General features: G+C 41.0%; 1 protein-coding gene across 2 annotated transcripts in view; it reads right to left on the bottom strand.

Moving 5' to 3' along the window:
- The window catches only part of GLDN (gliomedin), a 68705-nt gene that overhangs the window by 30211 nt on the left and 14278 nt on the right, over nt 1–24216 (bottom strand). For both annotated transcript variants that reach the window (XM_067746980.1, XM_067746990.1), the window contains exon 2: nt 8403–8454. In XM_067746980.1, the coding sequence (XP_067603081.1) occupies nt 8403–8454 (52 nt within the window). The remainder of the gene's footprint in view (nt 1–8402; nt 8455–24216) is intronic.

Raw genomic sequence — 24216 nt, 5'->3', positions numbered from 1 at the left:
GTAAAAGAATTAAATTAGAACACTTCCTAACACCATACACAAAAATAAACTCAAAATGGATTAGAGACCTAAATGTAAGGCCAGACACTATCAAACTCTTAGAGGAAAACATAGGCAGAACATGCTATGACATAAATCATAGCAAGGTCTTTTTTGACCCACCTCCTAGAGAAATGGAAATAAAAACAAAAACAAATGAGACCTAATGAAACCTAAAAGCTTTTTCACAGTGAAGGAAAACATAAACAAGATGAAAAGACAACCCTAGAATGGGAGAAAATATTTGCAGATGAAGCAACTGACAAAGGATTAATCTCCAAAATATACAAGCAACTCATGCAATTCAATGTCAAGAAAACAAACAACCCAATCCAAAAATGGGTGGAAGACCTAAACAGACATTTCTCCAAAGAAGATATACCGATTGCCAACAAACATGTGAAAGGATGCTCAACATCATTAATCATTAAAGAAATGCAAATCACAACCACAATGAGGTGTCACCTCACACCAGTCAGAATGGCCATCACCAAAAATCTACAAACAATAAATGCTGGAGAGGGTGTGGAGAAAAGGGAACCCTCTTACACTGTTGGTGGGAATGTAAATTGATACAGCCACTATGGATAATAGTATGGAGGTTCCTTAAAAAACTAAAAATAGAACTACCATAAGACCCAGCAATACCCTGAGAAAACCAAAATTCAAAAAGAGTCATGTACCACAATGTTCACTGCAGCACTATTTACAGTAGTCAGGACATGGAAGCAACCTAAGTGTCCAATTGACAGATGAATGGATAAAAAAGATGTGGCATATATATACAATGGAATATTACTCAGCCATAAAAAGAAACGAAATTGAGTTATTTGTAGTGAGGTGGAAGGATCTACAGTCTGTCATACAGAGTGAAGTAAGTCAGAAAGAGAAAAACAAATATTGTATGCTAACACACATATATGGAATCTAAAAAAAAAAAAAAAAAAGGTTCTGAAGAACCTAGGGGCAGGACAGGAATAAAGATGCAGACGTAGAGAATGGACTTGAGGACAAGGGGAGGGGGAAGGGTAAGCTGGGATGAAGTGAGAGAGTGGCATGGACATATATACACTACCAAATGTAAAATAGCTAGCTAGTGGGAAGCAGCTGCATAGCACAGGGAGATCAGCTCAGTGCTTTGTGACCACCTAGGAGGGTGAGATAGGGAGGGTGGGAGGGAAACGCAAGAGGGAGGAGATATGGGGATATATGTATACATATAACTGATTTGTTATACAGCAGAAACTAACACAACATTGTAAAGCAATTATACTCCAATAAAGATGTTTAAAAAAGTTAAATTATTAAAAAAGAAAAAGGAGACATGTACCACAGTGTTCATTGCAGCTCTATTTACAATAACCAGGACATGGAAGCAACCTAAGAGTCCATTGACAGATGAATGGATAAAGAAGATGTGGCATATATATACAATGGAATATTACTCAGCCACAAAAAGAAGTGAAATTGAGTTATTTGTAGTGAGGTGGATGTGCCTAGAGTCTGCCATATAGAGTGAAGTTAAGTCAGAAAGAAAAACAAATAACCGTATGCTAACACATATATATGGAATCTAAAAAAAAATGGTTCTGACGAACCTAGGGGCAGGACAGAAATAAAGTTGTAGACGTAGAGAATGGACTTGAGGACATGGGGAGGGGGAAGGGCAAGCTGGGACGAAGTAACCGAGTAGCACTGACATATATACACAACCAAGTGTAAAATAGATAGCTAGTTGGAAGCAGCTGCAAAGCACAGGGAGATCAATTCGGTGCTTTGTGACCACCTAGAGGGGTGGGATAGGGAGGGTGGGAGGGAGACGCAACAGGGAGAATATATGGGGATATATGTATACGTATAGCTGATGCACTTTGTTATACAGCAGAAACTAACACAACATTGTAAAGCAATTATACTCCAATAATGATGTTAAAAAAAAAAGAAAAGAAAGTAAGGCCTGGTTCTGCTGCCAAAGGAAGAGCTAGTGAAAGATGCAACTTCATAAACCTGATATTTCCAGGCCTGGAACACCTCCGAGGTCTGTAGTCTTGACTCTTTCCTACTCCTGCTCCCAGCAAGGACTCCCTGGGGCTCAGGATTCATGCGAGCCACAGCTTCAGTGCCAGAGAGGAGCTCTGGCCAGAGTGGGGGTGATCCCCTCTTTCCCTTGGGAGGCAGGCATGCTTGGCTTTCCTTACGGGATGGCCTGACAGGGTCCAAGCCCGAATCCACATTTGGAGCCCGAATCCACCAACACTAAAACAACTTGCTAGTTTGCTCAGTGAGGCCAGTTGAGTGAGAACATCATCAGCTACACTAGCTGTTCTGAGAATGGCCTATCCATTTGTTTACCAAGGGTTGAACTGTCTACAGATTTGAGGCCTCAGTTCCCACCCTCTGTGTTGCTGGTCCATCCTCTGCAACCACCCCTGCTGCCAGCTATTCTGCCAGTCCCAGGGCACCTGACATGGGAAAGTATGTATCTTTCCTCACATGCCCCCATTAAACTGAAGCTTTGGTCCAATCTCATTTATTTGGTGCATTTCAACTTTGGATTATGACCATGGCAACCTTAAAAATGAGTACAGTAGGGATGGCAAATACGTTTTTTTGTTTTTAATTTCATTTTTTTTTTGCCATGTTGGGTCTTAGTTGCGGCACGCGAGCTCTTTGTTGCGGTGCATGGGCTTCTCTCTAGTTGTGGCGTGTGGGTTTTCTCTCTCTAGTTGTGGCGTGCGGGTTTTCTCTTCTTTAGCTGTGGCGTGCAGGCTCCAGGGCGTGTGGGCTCTGTAGTTGTGGCGGGTGGGTTCCAGAGTGCGTGGGCTCTGTAGTTTGCAGCACGCAGGCTCTCTAGTTGAGGCGTGTGAGCTCAGTAGTTGTGGTGCGTGGACTTAGTTGCCCCGTGGCATCTTAGTTCCCTGACCAGGAATCGAACCCGTGTCCCCTGCATTGGAAGGCGGATTCTTTACCACTGGACCACGAGGGAAGTTCCAGCAAATAGCTTTTATTTCAAGTGCCAATTCTAATCAATTAGTACAACTTTCTGCAACACCAGAAAAGAATGACCTGAGACCCGAGGCCATGCTTGGCAGCAACTGTGATCCACTATTGATGTCTGCCTGGAAATAGGATAAGAAGTGTTATCACTGGGTTGGAGTCTTGTGGCTGCAAGGAGAATGGGCACTGTGGATTTCAAGCAACTCTGTTGCAACAAGCAGTTCAGCAATATTATGGTTTAGAGATTTTCCAACAAGCCCCTACGTGGAGGCCACTGGAGGTGAAGAATTACCCAAGACCTGCCTTCTTCAAGATATCTGCTCTTCCAGCAGATATGCTTCTGGGGTCCCAAGGAAACCTGGGCTCAGGGGTAAGATGCATCCAGAAAACCACATGTCATTTGACAAACTCTGCACTAGCAAAAACCCCAGACTACTCTAGCTAGTGAAGTGCCCTCACTATTCACCTGAGAGGTCACCAGATGCACAAAACTACACGGCATCTGTCTTTGTCCCCAGAGCAACCACAGCTGAGTCCTGGGAAAGGGACAGGAATGGGGTTTCATGGTCACAGCTGGACTAGCCTCAAGTCACATGCACCTGCTTTTTTAAAGATGAATCCAGTGTGGAGCTACATCTTGTTCTCAGGCCCCAAGCCCAGGGTCTGCCCTGGCAATCCTTCCTGAAGGCATTTTCTGGGAGTTCTGGACCAAGGCTCTCTGCCCCTCTCCCCGAAGTTCCCCAATTCAGTCCTGGGTCCTGTCATCTCCCCGCCCCCAATCCAGGCAGCTTGGCCTATCCCTAGGTACCTCCTTGCCTTTCAACTTGCACTTTTCACACCTAAGTTTTAATTGAAGGGCTTTCTGTGTAAAAGGAGGCCCAATTTCAAGCTATCATGAAAAATGAAGGGGCTGGCATTTGAAAAGCATTTTTAGGTGCCAAAGAATAACCTCCTCAACCCATTTCCAGCATAGATGCGATCCCGCCAGTCTCTCCTAAGTGGTCTCAATAGCTCCAGCCCACATTCACTGAACAGCTTGGCTCTCATTCTATCACTATAAAATTCAGAAAGAAAGAGGCTTTTCCTGTGCCTCTCAACAGGGCTTTTGTGCCTGTAATTCCATCCATTTGAGCATTTCTCTAGCGCTCATTACTATCACACACGGGAACGCTGAAAAGGGACTCCCGGAGATGGAAGAAAGGTGCTTAAGCCACAAGGGTTTCAGAATAAAGGATCAAGCTGTTCTGAAGATATTTAATTTTCTGTGAGGGCTGAAATGTGACTTGAGTAACTCAATTAGCATTTTCTAAGAAGCCACAGGATTATGGCTTTTCTCTCTGAGGCTAAACTAAGCGAACAAGAGTCAGACCTGGACACAGAGTTCCTCAGAGAAGCATCTTTCTTACCAGCCCACCACTCCTATTAATCACTTACATAAATCACAGGTTTCGTCATTCAACAGACTCAACCAGAGTTGAGCTCCTAACACACAGCAGGTAACGAGAGGTACTGGGGAGAATATTGCAGAAGAGGTTTCTTACAACTGCACACACACTGTGCACTGTGAAGTGACCAGGACCTCCCCAGAGCCTGGGGCCATAGACTGAGGAGATCCAACACAAGCTTCAGATGGCTTCAAAGTCTTGTGGTTATCTTTAAAGTCCATGAGAGCTGTGCATTTACTCCATAAAAGGATTTTTTCTTTCTTTTTTAAATTGAAGTAGAGTTGACCTACAATATTGTATTAGTTTCAGGTACACTACATAGTGATTCGACATTTATATACATTATAAATTGATCACCATAAGTCTAGTAATTTGTCACAGTACAAAGTTACTGCAATAATATTGACTATATTCCCTATGCTGGACACTACATCCCCATGACTCATTTATTTTATAACTGGAAGTTTGTACCCCTTAATCTCCCTCACTTATTTCACTTACCCCCTAACCCCCCTTTCCTCCCTGTTTGTTCTCTATATATGTGAGTCTGTTTCTGTTTTATGTTTGTTCATTTGTTTTGTTTTCTAGTTTCCACATATAAGTGAAATCATACAATATTTGTCTTTCTCTGTCAGACTTATTTCACTTAGCATATTACCCTCTAGGTCCATCCATTTTGCCGCAAATGGCAAAATCTCATTCTTTTTTTTTTTTTTTTTTTGTGGTACGCTGGCCTCTCACTGTTGTGGCCTCTCCTGTTGCAGAGCACAGGCTCAGGACGCGCAGGCTCATCGGCCATGGCTCACGGGCCCAGCCGCTCCGCGGCATGTGGGATCTTCCCAGACCGGGGCACGAACCCGTGTCTCCTGCATCGGCAGGCGGACTCTCAACCACTGAGCCACCAGGGAAGCCCTCATTCTTTTTTAGTGGCTGAGTAGTATTCCATTGTATATATATACCACATCTTCTTTAGCCATTCATCTATCAATGGGCACTTAGGTTGCTTTCATATTTTGGATATTGTAAATAATGCTGCAATGAACATAGGGGTTCCTTCTGGCTATGAAGTTTCTGCTGAAAAATCAGCTGGTAGTCTTATGGGGGGTTCCCTGTACATAACTAGTTTTTTATTGCTGCTTATAAGATTCTTTAACTTTTGACATTTTAATTATAATGTGTCTTGGTGTGGGCCTCTTTGGGTTCATCTTTCTGGGGATTCCCTGTGCCTCCTGGACTTGGATGTCTATTTCCTTTGCCAAGTTAGGGAAGTTTTCAGATATTATTTCTTCAAGTAGGCTTTCTGTCCCTTTCTCTCTCTCTCTCTTCTTCCTATGGGACCCCTGTAATTCAAATGTTTGCTTGACCCAGAGGTCCCTTAAATTATCTCATTGTTTAAAATTCTTTTTCTTTTCATTGTTTTGATTAGGTGATTTTCACTATTCTGTCTTCCAGATTGCTGATCTGTTCTGCATCCTCTAATCTGTTATTGATTCATTCTAGTGTATTTTTCATTTCAATTATTGTATCCTTCAGTTCTGATTGGTTCTTTTTTATATTTTCTTTCTCTTTGTTGAAATTCTCACTGAGTTCATCCATTGTTCTCTAGAGTCAGTGGGTATCTTTATGACTATTACTCTGAGCTCTTTATCTTATAAATTGCTTATCTCTGTTTAATTTAGTTCCTTTTCTGATGTTTTGTCTTGTTTTTTCATTTGGAAGGTATTCCTTTGTCTCTTTATTTTGCCTAACTCTCTGTGTTTGTTTCTATGTATTAGGGATGTTGGCTAAATCTCCTAGTCTTGCAAGAGTGGCCTTATGTGAAAGGTGTCCTGTGGGGCTCAGTGGTGCAATCCCCCCTGGTCACCAGAGCACTGCTGTGGGCATGCTGATGCACGGGACTGGCCTCAGTGCAACTGACTTCGAGGCCAGTCTGGGACTATTGTGGGTGCTCTGTGGTACGGGGCTGGCCCCCTGGAGTGGGAGCCACTTTGGAGGGATGCTGGTGCCAGCCAGGGCTGCCCAGCGGTTGGGGCAGGGCAGAAAGTGTTTTGGAGGGACCAGCTGGAGTGGGTCCTCAGGGGAAAGTCAGGGTGGGGCACACAGTGTTAGTCAGGTTGATGGACAGTGACAGAAATGGTGCCTGCCAGTGCTTCCATCCCCAGAACCCTGCCCCTCCAGCACACGGCTTAAAATTCATCAGTGAGTCTCCTTCTCATGTGACCCAAGCACTTTCAAGCTGCTGCCTCTGTGCTGGGAGTCAGAGTGAATGAATGTGTGTGAAAGCCCCTCAGGAGAGTCTCAGTCTCCCACAGCCCTTCCACTCGCCTAAACGTAAACCTTACTGGTTTGCAAAGCCAGGCATTATGGGGGCTTGTCTTCCCAGTACACATCTCCCAGGCTGGGGAGCCTGATGTGGGGCTTGTAGCCCTTGCTCCTCAGGGGGAATCTCTGTGGCTGTGACATCCCTCCTGTGTGTGGGTTGCTGCACTGGGGGTGTGGGTTGGACTAGACTGTGTCTCTGTCAGTCCTGCCTGTCTCACTGCGTCCTTTGCTTTCTATTCTTAGTTTAGAAAATCTGTTCTGCTAGTCTTCAGGTGGTTCTCAGAGATAGTTGTTCTATAAGTAATTGTAGTTTCGGTGTGTCTTTGGGAGGGAGTGAGCTCAGGGTCTTCCCACTCTGCCCTCTGGATGTGGACCTCTCCATAATACACATTTAATGCAAAAATAATTTCCCTCTGTTTCCTCAGAATGCTACACCCCCTTCTCAGAGGCAGGAAATGCAGTGTCTGAAATTAGGCACCATAGGCCCATCCTTGGGCCTGGTTAGTGCCTGGCTGGGGCAGAGGGTGATGAATTGGGTGACTGGCCTCAGCACAAGGTACCACACATTTCTAATTACCCAAGATCAAGTTATTTTCCATGGCCATATTGAAAATATTATTTTTCATAATTACATTATAATTGGTTTTTAGCCCAGTAAAAACATATGGTAAAAGCAAACCAACACGTATTTTCATAACCTAAAGAGTTCCTAGGTATTCATTCTGTCCCTGGACCATTGGCCAGCAAAGGTGCTCCCCACATGAGCTTCTGAAGGGCAGGAGGCAGGCGTCCCTGCCCTGAGACAAGAGGCTGGTCTCTCTCAGACTCTGGAATAATCACATCAAGACCATTCCCCTGGGACTTCCCTGGCGGTCCAGTGGTTAAGACTGTGCTTCCACTGCAGGGGGTGTGGGTTCAATCTCTGGTCAGGGAACTAAGACCTTGAGCAGCCAAAAGAAAACAAGACAAAAGACCACTGTGCTCTTCCCCTGCCCCATCCACCAGCCATTCCAGGTCCTAAGGCTTGACGTGCCTTGAGGTTAATTCCCTCCCTCCTTTCTACTTGTCCTTGATTCACTGCGTGGAGCGGGACAGAGTATGACCAACCTCCAGTCCCACCCAGCACATAGTAGGCACCACACAAAGCACTCTTCATAAAAAGTATTTTCTTAACTAATTAGCGGTTTGCATCTAGAGCTTCCCATTCAAGCTGTATGTATGATATAGGGGAATAATTACTTCTGGTAAGAGCTCTCTACTATTTAGCAAGGTCTTTTTCCTTTCTTTTCCCCTTTAAAAAACTAATGGAAATAAGGAAAACATCAATGGCCTCAGTTCAGGGTACCACAATATTTCTAATTACCCAAGACCTAGTTATTTTCCATGGCTGTATTTCTGTGGCAATACCAAAAATATTATTATTTTTCAAAATTATATTACTATTGATTTTCAGCCCATTGAAAACATCTGGTATACAAGTAAACCAACATATATTTTTATAACCTAAGGAGTTCCTAGGCGTTCATTCTGCCCCAGCCCTTTGGCCAGCATATGTGTTTCCCACATAAGCTGCTCTTGGTCAGTGCTCGGCCAGCCTACCTGTCAGGCAGATACCCCTGGTGCTGTTGCACAGGTCCACCATCACTCGGATCTGCAGGAAGAGAGAACCATTAATAGCGGTATGGTAGGCAGTGGACCCTGAACTTGCCCTTTATTCAGACAAGCAGAAAGCAATGATAAAAATTAACAAAATAACTTCAGGAGAATATGTAGAAGTCTGAGGAAAAGTTAACCTAAAACTGAAAAGAAACCCTTAAAAGATCTAAAGATTTTTTTTATATCTGCAGCTCATCTATCAACATTGTCAACAGAATCTCCTTGATTTCTACCAAACTCTGAGAAGGCCGAGGATGGGGAAGGAATCACCAAATCTACAGCCAGGCTGGCCCCCACAGTGTCTGAAGGGCTCAATCTGAATAAAGAGGGCTGGTGAGCTTAGCAGTCAGAAGCAAACACTTAACTATCTGAGTGAGTACGGGTGAGGTACTTAACTCCTTGACACTTTGGTGTCCTCTGAAATTGTAGATTATATGAGTAGCTGTCTTGAGGGTTAGGCAGCTCCATGTCTGGCATGTGGAAACTGCCCTTAGAGGAGTGATTCTCATGCCATGTGGACACTGCCTACTTGCCACTGGATGGCCACCTGGAATACATGGTCACTGCACTGTGGTACCATCCTTACACCTGGTTCTCACACACCACTTTACACTCCTCCCCCCATGCATTTTCCACGCTGCTGCTAATGAGCTTCACAAAACCCAAATCTGATCAGGTCAGTCCTGCTTCAAACACTTTTGTGACTCCTTGCTGCTCTGAAGATACAGCAAAATTCCTCCTTCTCCGGCCTCAGCTCACACCATTCCCCCCTCCCTTTCTGTTCTATAGTTCTACTCTGCCTCAGTTTGCTCATCTGTAAAATGGGGATATTTGTAGTACTTACATCTTAGGATTGTTGTGAAGCTTTAGTGGAGTTATATGTGAAGCTCTTAGAACAGTGCCTGGCATGTAGGAAGCACACACAAAAGTGTTTTCTGTTTTGTGGAGGCAGCAGAGAGTGCAGATAGAGGCATGAATCCTGAAGTCAAACTGCTTGTGTTCTAATCATGGCTTTGCCATTCACAAGCAGTGTGACCTTGGGAAAATTACTTAACCTCTCTGTGCTGCAGTGTCCTTGTCTGTAAATGGAGTTAACAGTACCTACCTTACTTAAAGCATGGTTATGTGGATAAATGAGTGAATACATGCAATACTCTTACAACAGGGCCCGGCATATGATAAGCAAACTCTATTTATGCTACTCTTTTGATGGTTCCTTGGATATGCCTGGAATGACTTAGTTAATTTATCAATTTACCATCCAAGAATTTAAAATTTATACATAGAGCAATTTTTAGACCCAAATAATGTGGCATTTCAAAACTGTGGGAAGAAACATTATTAGTTGGGAAATGGAGTTGAGACAGCTGGATAGAAATGTGCGGAAAAATTAAAAAGATGGATCCCTATTGCACTCCTTACACTAAACAAGTTAAGTGAGCCCCATTAATCAAAAAATTCAAAGTTAAAAACAAACTAGTGAAAATACTGAAGGAAACCTTGGGAAAAATATTTATAATGGTATTAGAGTAGGAAAGACTTTTCTAAGAAAGAAACAACCCTCATGCTATATATAGGAAAAATGTGATAAATTCAACTGTCTAATAATTAAAAATTTCTGCAAGAGGTAAAATATTACAAACAATAACAAAGGAGAAACACAAACTTAGAAAAATAATTGCAAAGGGCTTGTATATAAAGAGCTGTTACAAAGCAATAAGTAAAGGGAAAAAAACAAAAACAAAGGAAAATGGGCATTGGAACCAGGCAGAAAGTTCAAAGAAAAAAAAATAGTGCCTTATCTTCACTTACAGTTGAAGAAAAACATCAAATAATGAAATACTATTTTTACTTCTTAGGTTTGCTAATAAAAAGAATAACAGAGCACTTCTCACAAGGGTGTCAGGAAAGTAGCACTCTCATATTGTGTTGATGGAAATGTAAAGGGATACTGCCTCTTTGGATGGCATTTTGACAATATCTACTAAAATTTAAATGGATCTACATTTTGACTCATCAATTACACTTTGAGATTTATTCTACAGATACACTCATATATGCATGAGAAGATGTAAGTACAAAGATGGTTGTTGCAAAAATGTGGGCAAAAGCAAAAACTAGAAACAACCTAAATAATTATCAGTGAGGTCTGGTTAGAGAAATTGTAGCATATTCACATAAGGAAATACTGTGAAAAAGAGTAAATTTAAATCCATAAAGCTGATATTGAAAGATCTCCAAGATAAACGAAAAAATACAAGGTACAGAACAGTATGTATAGTGTCCTTTCATTTATATAAAAAAAGTAGTACATACGAAAATGCTACTTTATGCTTCTCTCTTGCTGCTTTCCAGATTCTCTCTTTGTCTTTGACTTTCTAGAATATTTCTGGAGAGAAACCTAAGAAGGAGAACTGAAACCTAAAAACTCCTCCTCAAGTAAGGAGCAGTAGAGAGCCAGGGTCAGAGGGAGCTATACTAAGCATGATTGGCCCTTCTGTTTTATTCAAAATTTTCGCTGATTTCTCTCTCAATTAAACTCTTTGTAAAAAGAACATGTTTTGGTTTGAAGGGAAAATTTGTTTTGTCTTCTACCTAGGTTTATTTTGTTTGCTAGGAGATCCAGAGGGAAACTTGTACGGTATTTACTTTTTGTGAAGTGTGTCAGCAGGTGCTTACTAACTGCTTTAGAAATTTATTGTGAAATATATCATACATGTCACAAAAATATGAAAGGTGTGCCAACAGTTTAAAGATGAATAATAAAACAAACATGTATACACCACCTTCAGCTAAGCAAGGCTTTAGAGCATCCCAGGTGCCCCTCAGAAAACACACCCTTCCCTCCCAGACACAACCACTCCCTGAGCTGAAGTATATTGGGCCATGAAACTCTCCCTTTTGTACAGATAGCAACAGAGAGGCTTAGCGAGGTGAGGTCATTTATTCGGTCACACAGCTTGGTCTTGGAAAAGACAGGCTCAGCTCCAGGTTTCCTGATTCCAGGTTTACTGCACTTTCTATTATGGCTCTGATGAGTATCTTAACGTAACCAGAAGAAATTTCGATACACTGTGTTTAGTCACGCTCATAAATTAATGCAATCAGCTGCACTACAAAATTTATCATCTTAAAAAATGTATAATTGTCCATTGAGAGGACCATTAGAGGCTTCACAATGCTTCATCTGTTGCCTGGGGGATCACAGCAGAAGGAGTAGTTAGAAACAACAGAAGCATCAATAGGGAAAATTAACCTTTCTCTCTTTTATGCTCATCACTGGTCTGCAGTTGGCACAGCTTCTATAAAAAATGATGAAGAAGGAGTTTTCATTCCCTGATCTTTTGGCTTCATTTATATGCTAAAAGTTAATTTAGATAAATTGTGTTAATCTTCACTCGGGAATATTCTTTTAACAAACATGGTCTATATAAGATTGTACCAAGGTAAAACATGGTATGAAAAGGTATGGCCATAAGAAAATCAGAAACTTTTTTTTTTTTCCTGATAATAATGATTAAGAGTTTGGAAGAAAATAAGAAAAGTCAAAATTGAAAGTCACAAAATCTAGCTTGTCAAATTAAGGAGTCACATTTGGTATACAAGGCTTCCTAGATCTTGATTTAGGATTTGAGAACGGTGAAGCTGGAAGAGGTCTTAGAGCTCATTGTCCTGGGGGTGTCAGGCAGGACCCATCCAGGAGGTGGCCCTGCCCCTTGTCGAGGCCATCTCCCCCTGCTCTCCCCCATTGTTCTGCTCCAATCACACTGGCCATCATCACTGGTCTTTGCCATGCCTTATAAGGCATGGGGACTTGTTTTCAGCTTTGACAACATATGGCAGCAATGGGAGAAAAGACAGCCAAAATGGGTCCCATTAGTGGCCTGACCAGACCTTCCAGTTTTCTCTCTGGATACAGAACTGGTCTCACTGGATCAGTAGGACTCATGGGATCTTAGGAAATTCATGGGCAAGGAAGGGGCCCCTGAAGAAAAGTAATGGACTTCTTGCTAATCTGGCATCAGATGGCTTGAGCTGGATCTAATTCAAACTAAAAATAGATGGGACTAATTTGGCAGCCTCTATGAGAAAGAAAATGCTATGAACTGGGAATCTCACTTGCAGGAAGCTTATACAAGGATATCTGGGCAAGAATGCTTATTGCAACATTGTGATGGCAAAGGCATGCAAAAAATCTAAATGTTCACCAGTAAGGCACTTGTTAAACAGATGAGAAAGAATGAAGTAGATCTATATGTACTAATCTGGAAAGATGGCCTTGGCATACTGTTAAGTGATAAAAGCAAGGTGCAGCCCAAGCCATATAACACAATACAACTTTTTGGTTGAAAAAGAATATTTAGATATGTCTGGATAAGCACAGAGAAAAGTTGGAAGGCTCATGAACCAAACCATTAACAGATTTTTTTTCTCCTGGAGACTGAGACCAGGAGATAAAAGGGGGATTTTCATTTCTTAGTTTGTATTGTTTTAAAAGATATGTTGGGATTATGGGTGAATTTTACTTTGCTATGCTTTTAATAATTCAGAGAGAGAGAAGAGAGCATGCAAGCATTATATGAAGCCAAAAGATGGGTCTAATGATCCAGCTTTCCTGGGAATCCAAATATCATGCCTTCACAATAACCCCCATCACTTGGAATAACCTGGACAGATCTCTGTTGCTTCTAGACAAATGGACATAGAATGAACTAGAACAGCTGTCTAGTGAGTTTCAAATTGTTCATTAGTCATGAGATTTTTCTTTTTCCCACATAAATTGCCAACCCTCCAAATAAAAAAACAAATAGAATGAAGCTAGTCTGGGTTAACTTATCTGTAAAATGAGAGGGTTGGACTAGATAGATGATTTCAAACTCTGCTCCCAGGAGGAATCAGGGGAGGAAGTGGGGAGGGACACCTGGAGACCTAGAGTCAGGGGAGGAGGGATAAGAAAGCTGAGGTCCAAAGAAAGCAAGTGAAGTAGCTGGCCCAGCCTCCCCTAGCTGGTTCCAGAATAGAGTCCTGTTTTTCCTCCGCATCTACTTTTTCATACCATTTAGCCTTTGCAAAAGGAATTGTCTGAAATTCAACAGGAAATGCAAATTTTTGCTTTAGTTTACTTTGAATGTGAATAAGATATTAGATTTTTACCAGTTGATTATGCATCAACTTCAAGAAATCTCTTCTGTGCAAAAGAGAAAGGTTTAATCAAAAGTGTTTCTCATCAGAATGAATAGAGCTAAATGCCGTGTGCTGCCACTGATCATCGGAACACAAAACCTCAGGTGGTTGGCTGGCCTCCCTCTTGAACTCCCTTCCTCTCACCTTTTACTCTCAGGACTGATTCACGAAAAAGTAAGGGAGCAAACCTGCCTGTCATCACCAGTTTATGTATTGCTAAAATAATGTGTCCTGTCATGGCTCCTCTGAAGTTCCCCAAGTACAGGTTCTGGTTTGCTGGGGGGAACAATGTTTAAATTCCAAGTCACCTTTCAGATCTGACCTATTTTGTAACTTAAATTCCATTTTCTTAGACAACTGAATACCCTTTATGGTGCTCCTTAATTATGCAAATTGCTGTTATTTTGTGTACACAAATGATCCTTTAGAAAACATTGAGCTATGAATGTGGTGGCCCAGCTGCTGCAGGTTTAGACCACAGGTATTGGCGGAAGCCCTCATGGGGTCTGAAGCTGCGGTGAGCTACCCTGGACTCATCCCTCTGAAAGGCAGGAATTCACACTGGGACCAAGACGTGGTGATGACAATCTGCAAACCCCAACAGGAAGGTGGGGTTTGCTATGTACGGGGTGAAATACTGAGTCACGACCTTCTTCCTGCAGCTTCACAGGAAGATCAGCCAAAGGTCTAGGCATTTGTCGCAAGTGAACAAACCCTGGCCATCCCACACTAATGGCCTGGGGCCGAGTGCTCTTGTCAGTTGAAACTGGTATCCTCGGAGCCCAGCTAAATCCTAACGAGTCTTCCCCAAAGACACCCATTCCCACTAACTGCCCCCTTTACAGCCCAGCAGCATCACCACATGGCTGCTTGTTGGCACGCTCTGTCATGTTTTTCGGGCTCCTCAACCAGATAGGCTCCTATTGGTAGAGACGTACTCTTCCTGTACACCGCATTCACTCATCTGGTCCCTTTGCCAGCATTAGAATGGCATTGAGCACATAGTAGATATTCAATAAATACTTCATTATTGACTACTCAATCAATTGGGAGGGGAATGTGCTCTTCAACCAAAGATATTATTCCTTTTTTCACCAGCAGTATATGGGAACCGAACATCTAGCATGTGGTTACCTGTTTCTCTTTGTGCCCGTTTGCTTAAGATAAACTTTTTGGCAAACACTCCACTAATCCTTAGAAAATAGGAGCTTGGAGATGCTAGGGTTATCCTATAGGGTCCCTGATACATGGCTAACAGAAAATAACAGAAACACTTCATGCTGTCTTAAGTAGAAATACCTGGTTAGGGCTGAGTTGGCCAGGTAGAGACTGGGGTGCTGAATGAAAAGGAGTCTCAAACATCAATGAAAATGCAATGCCATAGGGAAAACATGGTATTCCCCAGCTCTTCCTGCTTTGCTAAGTAGATCAGAATGGAGTTGAAGACCAGCCTGCCCTCCAAGGAGCAGGGGTCTCAGACTACTTGTCCCTAAGGCATTTATTTTCCTGAGTAGCTTACAAGGGCTGAACTGAATTGCTAGTGACGGTGCGGCCTCCCATTGCCCTCTTTCTCACCCTGCCTCAGTAATTGCCTGGATTCTCTAATAAAATGCTGAACCAACAGTTAACATGTATTGCTTTAGAGTCCACCCACAGCCTTGGCCAGCCCTCTTGCACACAAAGGCTGGGGAGTCACAGAAGTTGAGGCAGCTCAGGCTGGGCCCAGGCCTCCTCAGCAATCCCAGTTGGAAGGGGCAGTTCCAGCAAATGCCCTCACCCAGTGTCTCCGGCAAGATTACTTTCAGCTCAGATCAGGGCCTGGGGGAACAGCCCTGTGACATTTATTAACCCTGGGGACACCTAAAAATGCATGACAGAAGTCCCTGAAGGAGCAATTCCTTCCCCGGCTGTGCTTGGAGGCCTTCTTTAGGTCTGACCTGATGGGGGAGATGAGTGACTTGCTTCTTGTTGGCTGAGCAGGATCCCCTACTAGCTCCCCAGCCCCTTGACAAAACAGGACTCATGGCAATACTTACCCCAGGGAGTGGCTGTGAGGAGTAAATGAAGGAGTCCTTATAAAAACAGCTTTTTGGTGTTCGTACTAGTGTTACATAAACATGATTTCTCATGATTTGAATGTAAATCAGCTGATTCTGCTTTTTAAAAAATCGTCAATTCATACTATTTTAATCAAAGCCTGATTACTAGCTTCGAAATGTAAAACAGAGTAGGATTTATAGAAATAGCCAGATATAAATTGATAATTGCCCTAACCCATTAAATATAAGCCTCGATTGGTATTATAACTCTCTTCCTAAACCATTCCCTTCTCCCACCAGGAGCCCCTCAGGTGCCAGCAAGCCCCAGTTCTCAGCCTTGTCCTGTCTGCAGTTCAAGCAGCTGCCTCTCAGGAATGGCCTGTCCTTTTGCATTTCCTTCTGTCGCCTGCTTAGTTGGGAGCTGCTGACAGCCTGGACTCCTCACGCTAACATGCTGACCCGGCTCCAGAACCAGGAGTGATGGGCCACTCTCAGAGGAGGCTCAGAACGCCTTCTCCCACTACCTCCTGTGCTCACACCTTTCTTCCTCCAGGTCGGAGATAGACCCAAACATGGAGACAACATGATGTTTTATGTACTTATACTGCATCTCATCCTGACACAGTTCTCTCCCAATCATAAGAAGAAGTAGCAGCTAAAAATCAAGTTACTAAGTTCAAATCCAACTTTAAGAAGTTGTTTTGTATTGAATTGCCTATTTTCAAGCCCAGCAATTGTACAATTTATTCTGGCGAGTTGTTTCTTAAAGGGGAAAAGCTCTTTCTATCTCTGTGTATTTTAAACACATGCAAATGTAATGGAACAGCTTTCAAGTGAAATTATATGTAACTATGAGAAAATATTGGTAACTATTTGATCTTGAGACCTGAGGTAGGAAAGAACATTTTAAGCATAAAAGCAAAAGAAGAACCCATAAATGAAGGACTTTATAGATTTGACTACATGAAAATGGAAAATTTTAAATACTTCCCACCAAAAAAACCCCCAGCAAACAAAATTAAAAAATAACACCCAGGGCTGAACGGTGTGGTGTAAAGAACATGAGTTTTGGGAGTCAGATACAGCTAAGTCTGATCTGAGTGCCAATTCCTTCACTCACTGGCTCTGTGTCCTTGAGCAGGATGCTCTCTAAGCCTCAGCGACCTGTCTGTAAAATGGGAATAATCATAATAATGATAATAATAGCAACTACCTCATAAGGTTGTTACTAGGATAAGAACTTTTTTGACACACATATGTAATGCTCTTAGCATAGTGCCTGGCAAGTTTTAGGTTCTCAATAAATGTTATAATCATTACTAAGGGAAAAATATTGCAACATGTGTAATACACTAAAAGCAAATAGTTTTTCTATATAAAAGGTATTTGTAAGTTAGTAAGAAAAAATTTTTAAAAACAAATTAAAAAATGAGTTAAAACATGAAAAATCTCCCACAATGACTTCAGATCACCAATAAACATATGAAAAAAAAATTCATCCTCACTGTAATCAAACACCTGCAGCCCCCTCCCTGATGTTAGGGATGCAACCTGTCCCAGGGTTGGGTCCCACTTATTTATTTATTTACTTAGTGTCCTACAATTCAACTAATTCTTCCTTTCAAAAACTTGTGTTTCAGGTGTACAGTATTATAGTTCAACATCTGTATACAGTAGAGTAGACTACCATAAGTCTAGTTACCATCCATCAATACACAGTTGACTACTTTCACCCAACCCTCCAACCTCCTTCGCCTCTGGTAATCACTAATCTCTTCTCTGTATCTATGAGTTTGTTTTATTTTGTTTCTTGGGTTTTTTGTTTAAGATTTCACACTTGAGTGAAATCATATGGTATCTGTCTTTCTCCATCTAATTTCACTTAGTATAATACTCTCAAGGTCCATCTATGTTATCACAAATGGCATGACTACATAATGTTTTATGGCTGAATAGTATTCCATTCCATCTTCTTTATCCATTCATTCATCGATGGGCACTTAGGTTGTTTCCATATCTTGGCTATTGTAAATAATGCTGCAATGAACAAAAGGGTGCATATATCTTTTCAAATTAGTGCTTTTGTGTTCTTTGGGTAAATACCCAGAAGCAGAATAGCTGGGTCATATGGTAGTTATATTTTTAATTTCTTGATGAATCTCCATACTAATTTCCATAGTGGCTGCACCAATTTACAGTCCCACCAACAGTGCATAAGGGTTCCCTTTTCTCCACATCCTCCCCAATATTTATTATTACCTGTATTTTCAATAATAGCCATTCTAACAGGCATGAGGTGATATCTCATTGTGGTTTTGATTTGTATTTCCCTGATAACCAGTGATGTTGAACATTTTTTTCATGTGCCTGTTGGCCTTCTCTGTATCTTCTTTGGAAAAATGTCTATTCAGATCCTCTGTCCATTTCTTGAATCAGGTTTTTGTTGTTGTTGATGTAGGAGTTTTTAAATATATTTTGGAAAATAACCCCTTATCGGATATATGATTTGCAAATAACTTCTACCATTCAGTAGATTGTTCTTCGTTTTGTTGATGGTTCCCTTTGCTGTGCAGAAGCTTTTTAGTTTGATTTGGTCCCATTTGTTTATTTTTGCTTTGTTGCCCTTGCCTTTGGAGTAAGATCCACAAAAACATAGCTAAGACTGACGTCAATCAGGTTACTGCCTATGTTTTCTTCTAGTAATGGTTATGGTTTCAGGTCTTTCTTTCAAGTCTTTAATCTATTTTGAGTTAATTTTTGTGTATGGTGTAAGATAGTGGTCTAGTTTCTTTCTTCCTTTTTTTTTTTGGCATATGGCTGTCCAGTTTTCACAACAATATTTACTGAAGAGACTGTCTTTCTCCATTGTATGTTCCCTACTCCTCCTTTGTCATATATTAATTGTCTATATATGTGTAGGTTAATTTCTTAGTTCTTAATTCTGTTCCACTGATCTATGTGTCAGTTTTTGTGCCAGTATCAGTATAGTATAGTATAGTATAGTATAGTACAGTATAGTATAGTATAGTATAGTATAGTATAGTATAGTATAGTATAGTATAGTATAGTTTGAAATCAGGGAATGTGATACTTCCCCAGCTTTGTTCTTCTTTATCAAGATTATTTTGGCTATTCAGGGTCTTTTGTAGTTCTGTACAAATTTTAGAATTATTTGTTTAAGTTCTGTGAAATTTGCCATTGACATTTTGATAGTGATTGCGTTGAATCTGTAGATTGCTTTGGGTAGTTTGGACACTTTAACAATATTAATTATTGCAATCCATGAGCACAGAATATCTTTCCACTTATTTATGACTCCTTCAATTTCTTTCATTAATGTCTTGTAGTTTTCAACATATAGGTCTTTTACCTCCTTGGTTAATTTTTTAATATAAATTTATTTATTTTATTTATATTTATTTTTGGTTGTGTTGGGTCTTTGTTGCTGCACACAGGCTTTCTCTAGTTGTGGCAAGTGGGGGCTACTCTTCATTGTGGTGCACAGGCTTCTTATTGTGGTGGCTTCTCTTGCAGAGGAGCACGGGCTCTAAGTGCACGGGCTTCAGTAGTTGTGGCTCATGGGCTCTAGAGCGCAGGCTCAGTAGTTGTGGTACATGGGCTTAGTTGCTCCACGGCATGTGGGATCTTCCTGGACCAGGGCTCCAACCCGTGTCCCCTGCATTGGCAGGCAGATTCTAAACCACTGCACCACCAGGGAAGCCCCTCCTTGGTTAATTTTATTCCTAGGTATTTTATTCTTTTTGATTTGGGTTTGCATTGCTAATGGGTTTGTTTTCTTAATTTCTCTTTCGGATAGTTTGTTCTTAGTGTATAGATATGTCACAGATTTTTTTTTTTTTTTTTGCCCACACCAAGCAGCTCTGAGGGATCTTAGTTTCCTGACCAGGGATCGAACCTGGGCCTCCTGCAGTGGAAGCGCAGAATCCTAACCACTGGACTGCCAGGGAATTCCCACCACAGATTTTTATATATTGATTTTGTATCCTGCTACTGTTCTGAATTCATTTATTAGTTCCAACAATTTTTTGGTAGAGTCTAGGGTTTTCTATGTATATTGTCATGTCATCTGGAAATAGTGACAGTTTTTACTTCTTCCTTTCCTATTTGTATACCTTTTATTAATTTTTCTTGCCAAGTTTCTATGGCTAGAACTTCCAATACTATGTTGAGCAACAGTGGTTAGAGTGGGCATCCTTGTCTTGTTTATGATCTTAGAAGAAAAGTTTTCAGCTTTTTGTTGTTGAGTGTGATGTTAGTTGTGGGTCTGTCATATATGGCCTTTATTATGCTGAGGTATGTTCCTTTTATACCTACTTTGTTGAGAGTTTTTTTATCATTAATGGATGTTGAATTTTGACAAATGCTTTTTCTGCATCTATTGTATTAAAATATATCTAGTCTAAAATGTGAAGTGGATAGCTGGTGGGAGGCAGCTGCATGGCACAGGGAGATCAGCTCGGTGCTAAGAGGGGTGGGATAGGGAGGGTGGGAGGGAGACACATGAGGGAGGAGATATGGGGATGTATGTGTGCATGTGGCTGATTCACTTTGCTGTACAGCATAAACTAGCACAATATTGTGAAGCAATTACAATAAAGATGTTAAAAAATAAAATACATCTGGTTTAATGTGTCATTTAAGTCTGCTGTTTCCTTATTGATTTTATTTCTGTATGGTTTATCCATTGATGTAAATGGGGTGTTATAGTTCCCTACTATTATTATATTACTTTTAATTTCTCCCTTTAAGTCCATTACTATTTGCTTTATATATCTTAGTGCTCCTCTGTTGGGTGCATATACATTTATAAATGTTACATCTTCTTACTGGATTGACCCCTTTATCATTATCTAATGCCCTTCTTTGTCTTTTATTACAGTCTTTGTTTAATGCCTATTTTGTCTGATATGAGTATATCTACTCCAGCTTTCTTTTCTTTTCCATTTACATAGAATATTTTTTCCATCCTTCAACTTTGGTCTGTGTGTGTACTTACTTCTTCTTCTGTTTTTTTTTTTTTTTTCCAAAAATCTTACCTCTTCTTCTTATTTTTTTGTTGCACTTTTTTTAAACTTTTTATTTTATGCTGGAGTGTAGCCAATTAATAATGTTGTGATAGTTTCAGATGCACAGCAAAGCAACTCAGACATACACATACACATATCCATTCTCCCCCAGACTCCCCTCCCATCCAGGCTGCCACATAACATTAAGCAGAGTTCCCTGTGCTATACAGTAGGTCCTTGTTGATTATCCTTTTTAAATATAGTAGTGTGTGTGTGTACTTACTTCTGAAGTGAGTCTCTTGTAGGCAGTTTATAGATGAGTCTTGTTTGTTTGTTTTTTTCAATCCATTCAGCTACTTTGTCTTTTGATTGGAAAATTTATTCCATCTACATTTAAAGTAATTATTGATAGGTATTTACTTATTGCCATTTTGTTAATTGTTTTCTGGCTGTTTTTGTGGTTCCTATTTGTTCCTTTCTTCTTCTCTTTCTATCCTTGTGTTTTGGTGGTTTTCTTTAGCGGTATATTTCAATTCATTTCTCATTTTCTTTTGGGTATTTACTGTAAGTTTTTCCCCTGTGGTTACCATGAGGTTCACATACAACATCCTATGTAAGTAGCAGTCTGTTCCAAGTTGGTAGCAACTTAAATGTGAACACATTCCAAAACTTTATATTTTTACACCCCTCCACATTTATACTTGTGATGAGACATTTTAAATCTTTTAATTTTATGTATCCCTTAACTAATTATTTTAATTGTAGTTAATTTTACTACTTCTGTATTTTTAACATTCCTGGTTGCTTTATAGGTGATTATCCACCAGTTTCATATAATATTTACTTTTTCCAGTGAAATCTTTTACTTTCATACGTTTTCATATAATTAATTAGTGCCATTTTCTCAGCTTAAAGAAGTCACTTTAATATTTCTTATAGAGCCAGTTTAGTGGTGGTGAATGTCTTTAGCTTTTGCTTAACTGGAAAACTCAATTTTTCCTTCAATTTTGAATGATCGCCTTGCTTGGTAGAGAATTCTTGATTGGAAGCTTTTTCCTTTCAACACTTTGAATATGTTATGCCACTCCCTTCTGGCCCATAAGGTTTCTGCTGAAAAATCTGCTGATAGTCATATGGGGTTCTTCTTGTATTTAACAAGTTGTTTTTCCCTTGCTGATTTTAAGATTCTCTCTTTATCCTTAACTTTTACCATTTTAATCATAATGTATCTTAGTGTGTGTCTCTTTGGGTTCATCTTATTTGGAACTCTCTAGGCTCCCTGGTCTTGAATGTCTGTTTCCTTCTGCAGATTAGGAAAGTTTTCAGCCACAATTCCTTCAAATAATTATTCTGGCCTTTTCTCTCTCTCTTCTCCTTTTGGAATCCCTATAATGCAAATGTTATTCCACTTGATGTTGTCCCAAAGTTCTCTTAGGGTATTCTTCATTTTTTTAAATTATTTTTTTCATTTTGCTGCTCTGTTTGGGTGAGTTCCATTGCTTTGTCTTCCAGTTCACTGATTTCTTCTTCTACCTCATCCAATCTGCTGTTGAACCCCTCTAGTGGATTTTTTTCAATTCATTTACAACTTCTGTTTGGTATTTTCTTATATATTCTATCTTTTTGTGAAATTCTCACTGCATTTGTCCATTCTTCTCCTGAGTTCAGTGAGCATCTTTATGATCATTATTATGAACACTTGATCAGGTATATTGCTTATCTCCATTTCACTTAGTTCCTATTTTGAGGTTTTGCCTTGTTCTTTTAATTGGAACATATTCCTCTGTCTCCTCATTTTGCCTAATTTTCTGTGTTTGTTTCTATGTATCAGCTACCTTTCCCAGTCTTGAAGAAGTAGCCTTATGTGGGAGATGTCCTGTGAGGCTCAGAAGTGCAATCCCACCTGGCCACCAGTGCCAGTAATCAGGGGTGTCCCCTATGTGGGCTGCATGTGCCCTCCTGTTGTGTCCAGGTTGTAGCTACTCCTGCGGTACATTGGTGGGTGGAGCTGGACCCATGAATGGTTGTGCAGCCTGGTTGTGGTGGCTGTTGTATGCTGGTGGGTGGGGCTAGTCCTTGAAATGGCTGTGTGGCTGCCACGGTGGCTTCCATGCACTGGTGGATGAGTTATTGCACAGCTGGCTGTAAGGCCTGGCCAAGGCACAGGGGTAGGCAGGGCTCTTGGTGGGGCCTGGCCATTGATGCTAACAGGTTATATAGAGATTTCCAAAATGGTGCCCTCCAGTGTCAGTATTAGCAAGGCAGCCTGAGATCACAAAAATGGCTCTCGTCAGTGTCTCAGTCCCAGGGTAGTGTCCCAACTGGTTCCTGCCTCTTTGGCAGATACTTCAAGATTTGTAAGTGGGTCCCCCTCACTTATGGTCCAGGCACTTTCAATCTGGTGTTTTTGCACTGATTTTCAGGTTGAGTGAGTCTGTGCATGAGCTCTTTAAGCTGTGGTTTTCTGTTCTCTGGAGTTCCATAATTTTCCTGGACATATTTCCTGTTGGTTTTCAAAGCCAGGTGTTTTGGGTGCTCATCTCTCCTGTGCATGATCTAAGGGCTGGGGTACCTCATGTGGAGCTCAAATCCCTTGCTCCTCAGAAAAAACTCTGCCTTTGTGATCCTTCCCGATTGTGGATTTCCATGGCTAGGGTGTGGTTTTTTTCCTTGGCATGACCATATTTCTGTTTCTCTTGTTCGCCTTGATGTTGTCCTTTTACCTTTTGTTCTGGAGACTCTGTTCATCCAGTTTTCATGTCCTTTTTAGAGGGAATTATTCCGTATGTAGTTGTAGATTTATTGTGTCTGTAGGTGGAGGTGAGTTCAGGATCTTCCTATGCTGCCACCTTGAACCCTCTCCTGGGCCCTCCTCTTTTAAACATCAAACTACCAAGCCTCTAATATCTTCTCCCACCTGATCTGGCCAATGATTCTCCAATTTAGGATGTATTAGAATCACCTAGAGTGTAATCTACATACAGATTTCCAGACTCAACCTCTACTGATTCTGACTCAGCAGATCCAGAATGTAGCCCAGACATCAGCATTTTTAAACAGATGCTCCCAGGTCTCTTTGATGAAGATGACCCCCACCCACACTTTGAGAAGTTCTACCCTGTACCATCAAAAACAAGGGCTTGTTCCAGCGTCTTTCAGTTCCTGCAGTCTCTCTCTCTCTCTGTTTTCCTCTCCCAGAAAACTCCCTAAGAACTCAGACCTTGAGAACAGAGTCCTGACTAATGAGGTGGGGCTCTTTTTGTTCTTCTCCTGATGATTCTTCAGCAATTAAAAAAAAAAAAAAAACCAGAAAGGATCACAGGGTAATTTCTCCATAAGTCACCATGCTTTGTTAACTTATTGACGTGCAAACCACTTTTAAAATTAGAGTTTTTATATCTTTCTGTATTTTCCAAGTTACTATAATGGAAACATTAACAATCAGAAAAAAGTTGCAAAACTCCTAGTCATTCTCACACTTCGTATATCATTCTAGCGGTAGCTCTG

Source organism: Pseudorca crassidens, chromosome 1, assembly GCF_039906515.1.
Source record: "Pseudorca crassidens isolate mPseCra1 chromosome 1, mPseCra1.hap1, whole genome shotgun sequence".
Lineage (NCBI taxonomy): Eukaryota > Metazoa > Chordata > Mammalia > Artiodactyla > Delphinidae > Pseudorca > Pseudorca crassidens.
Note: the sequence above shows the minus strand (reverse complement) of the source record. Positions and strands in the feature narration are given on the sequence as shown.